General features: G+C 33.4%; 1 protein-coding gene across 1 annotated transcript in view; it reads right to left on the bottom strand.

Annotated features, from left to right (window-relative positions):
- The window catches only part of ift172 (intraflagellar transport 172), an 87,082-nt gene that overhangs the window by 65,585 nt on the left and 18,968 nt on the right, over nt 1–2,529 (bottom strand). Inside the window, exon 14 of the mRNA XM_015372829.1 lies at nt 1,217–1,302. Within this exon, the coding sequence (XP_015228315.1) occupies nt 1,217–1,302 (86 nt within the window). The remainder of the gene's footprint in view (nt 1–1,216; nt 1,303–2,529) is intronic.

Genomic DNA, 2,529 nt, shown 5'->3' with positions numbered 1-2,529 from the left:
AAAAATATCAGAAAAATCTACTCGAGTACAGTAACGAAGTATTTGTACTTCGTTACTTCCCATCTCTGCATATATCCCGTTTCAGCAGTGGACAGTTCCCACCGTGTTTTCTGGCATAACGTCAATGAGAACCAGCAATAGTTTCCTCTACAGTCTAAAGAAGAACATCTCAGTGGTAATAATGGCATGGCTTATTAGTGTATATGTACTTTAAGTTTCATTTAAAGCAGGAAAAGCCAGAGCTTAACCTGAGACATTAGCAAATGAGAGGGTCTTCATGGTATAAGCATAATGGAAGTTTCAGCAGGAATTTTCTGGATGCAAAATGTAAGCAAATTTATGCACTGGAAAAATATCAAAATCTAGATACGTGATTGCTTCTTAAAATAAATGCATTTGTTCTTGAATTGAGAAGGTAAAAGAGACATTTTGCCAATGGAACAAAAAAAATTACATTTAAAATAAGAAAATGCATTTATATTGTCTTATTTGAAGTGCATTTTATCTAAATATCTTATTTTAAGCGTAAAAATACTCATTCCATTGGCAAACCATCTCATTTACCTACTCAAATTAAGGGTAAATACACTTAATTTCGGAAATGTGTACTTATTTCTAGATTGTTTTTCCAGTGTGTTAGAAAGTGAAGGTTGGCGTGGGAAACATACTTCAAAAACTTTTGCGTAAGGAACCATTTTAATCCACTAGGTGTCACTTTAGAGATGGAGACTGGTGCTTTTGTTTATCGATAGGATTTATCGATTTTGTGACAGATTCACTTCTGTGTCAGGACTAAATCTTTGTGAAGGAAGCTCTAAAACAAAAACTGTTTGAAAATCATTGGAATTAAACTGAAACATGAATAAAAAAAAAGAAAATGAAATAATAAAGTGGTGCACATGTAAACCCAACCCATTCACTTCCTGACAGGTTATAAGTTTAATCAAAGCAGCAAGAACTGAAGCGTTTAAACACATTTTTCCAGAATTTAAGCTCTGAAAACTGTTATTCAAGTTCAACAAACTGTATGAGAAAGATAAAATAAAATAAAAATAAAAAACCTTCCTGATATTCTACAAATCCTTTTACCCTGACAAAGCATAGCTGATGCATATCAAAGACACCAGACCCCAGTAGACATCTTTTTTTTTTTTACCTGTCGTGTCGAAATCATACAAACCACCTCGTTCTTTCAAACAACCTTCCTATTTCTTACCAATAGCAATGGTCTTTATGTCGATCAGATAAGCCAGTTTCTTGTTGTTTTCCACTCCTCTCTGCTTCCTCTCATTTAGTCGCACACTGAACAAACAAGCAAACATAGTGATGAGTTATAAATTACTGAATGCATGTGAGGGTTTTGTTTTTTACAAGCAACAATTATATTAGGCATCAGGACACCATAGGGGATTATAGCCAAAGGAACGGTGAGAAACAGCTGCACCTGATCATGATTAAAAAACCAAGTCCAGCCAGAGGCAAGCAGGAAGAAACCTGCTCACCTCAGCAGCCATGACACCCACTGTTAGTCCTACTCAGCGTGCCGGCCTTGAGAACTTAATATGGATATGCTCTGATGTGCAGCATCTGCTTCATTCTTAAAGCTCAGATTTCTGCAAAGCTCTATGTCGCCATCCAGTGGACTCAGCTGTAAAGTTTTTGTTTTGTTTTTCTATACCAGGGGGTAATCAATTAAAAATCATCGGGGTCGGAAATAAAGAAAATCATCCACCGGTAAAGGTCCGGAGACATTTTTAATTATGATCTGTTACTTTAAACAGAATTTAACAGTGAAATAAAATTAGGTGTTTATGCATCCATGTTATACATTGAATTTTTAAATCAAAAAATATTTAAAAAAATGAAAAATGTTTCTATTTTAAAATCTAAAGTGTTTTTTTTTTTTTTTTAGTAGAGAACCAAAATTATTCATTTCAGTATATAGCAGGGGCGGAGCTAGATAGGGGGCCAGGGGTGGCCATGGCCACCCTTAGTCAATCAGTGGCCACCCCTACCATTTATTTCTCTCTAATAGAGATGGTTTGCAACAATAATAATCTCAAGTGGAATATTCAAAACATTTTAATTTTTTATATATTAACAATTACTTGACAACAACAAAAAAAAACTGGGTTTAATTATGCACGTCAATATAGTAAAATTAAAAATAATAAGTACAGAAATAGATATTGTGTTTTATGGGTTAAAGAGAAAACGACTCAAGTCATCTAGGGGTCTTCAGTGAAATCATAGATAAATAACTATTTTAATAAAAACATATTAAATATTTAATTTATGTAGGTATTAGTACTTGTAAATATCAATTTTATGCAGAATGATTATTGATAAAAGTAGGTAAGTAATGACAATGGAAAAGATGTTCACCCAAACCTCAAACCTGAAAGACTTTTATCCACTATACCTTTTATCTAGAAAGCAGGGATGTTTGAAAATATTTGTCTATTTGCTAGCAAAGGCTGCGGGTATAGTATAATTTGAATTTACTTAAAAAATATAGATGATAGATTG

The sequence above is a fragment of the Cyprinodon variegatus genome, unplaced genomic scaffold (assembly GCF_000732505.1).
Source record: "Cyprinodon variegatus isolate N-32 unplaced genomic scaffold, C_variegatus-1.0 Scaffold76, whole genome shotgun sequence".
Lineage (NCBI taxonomy): Eukaryota > Metazoa > Chordata > Actinopteri > Cyprinodontiformes > Cyprinodontidae > Cyprinodon > Cyprinodon variegatus.
This window is presented reverse-complemented; position numbering and strand designations above follow the sequence as displayed.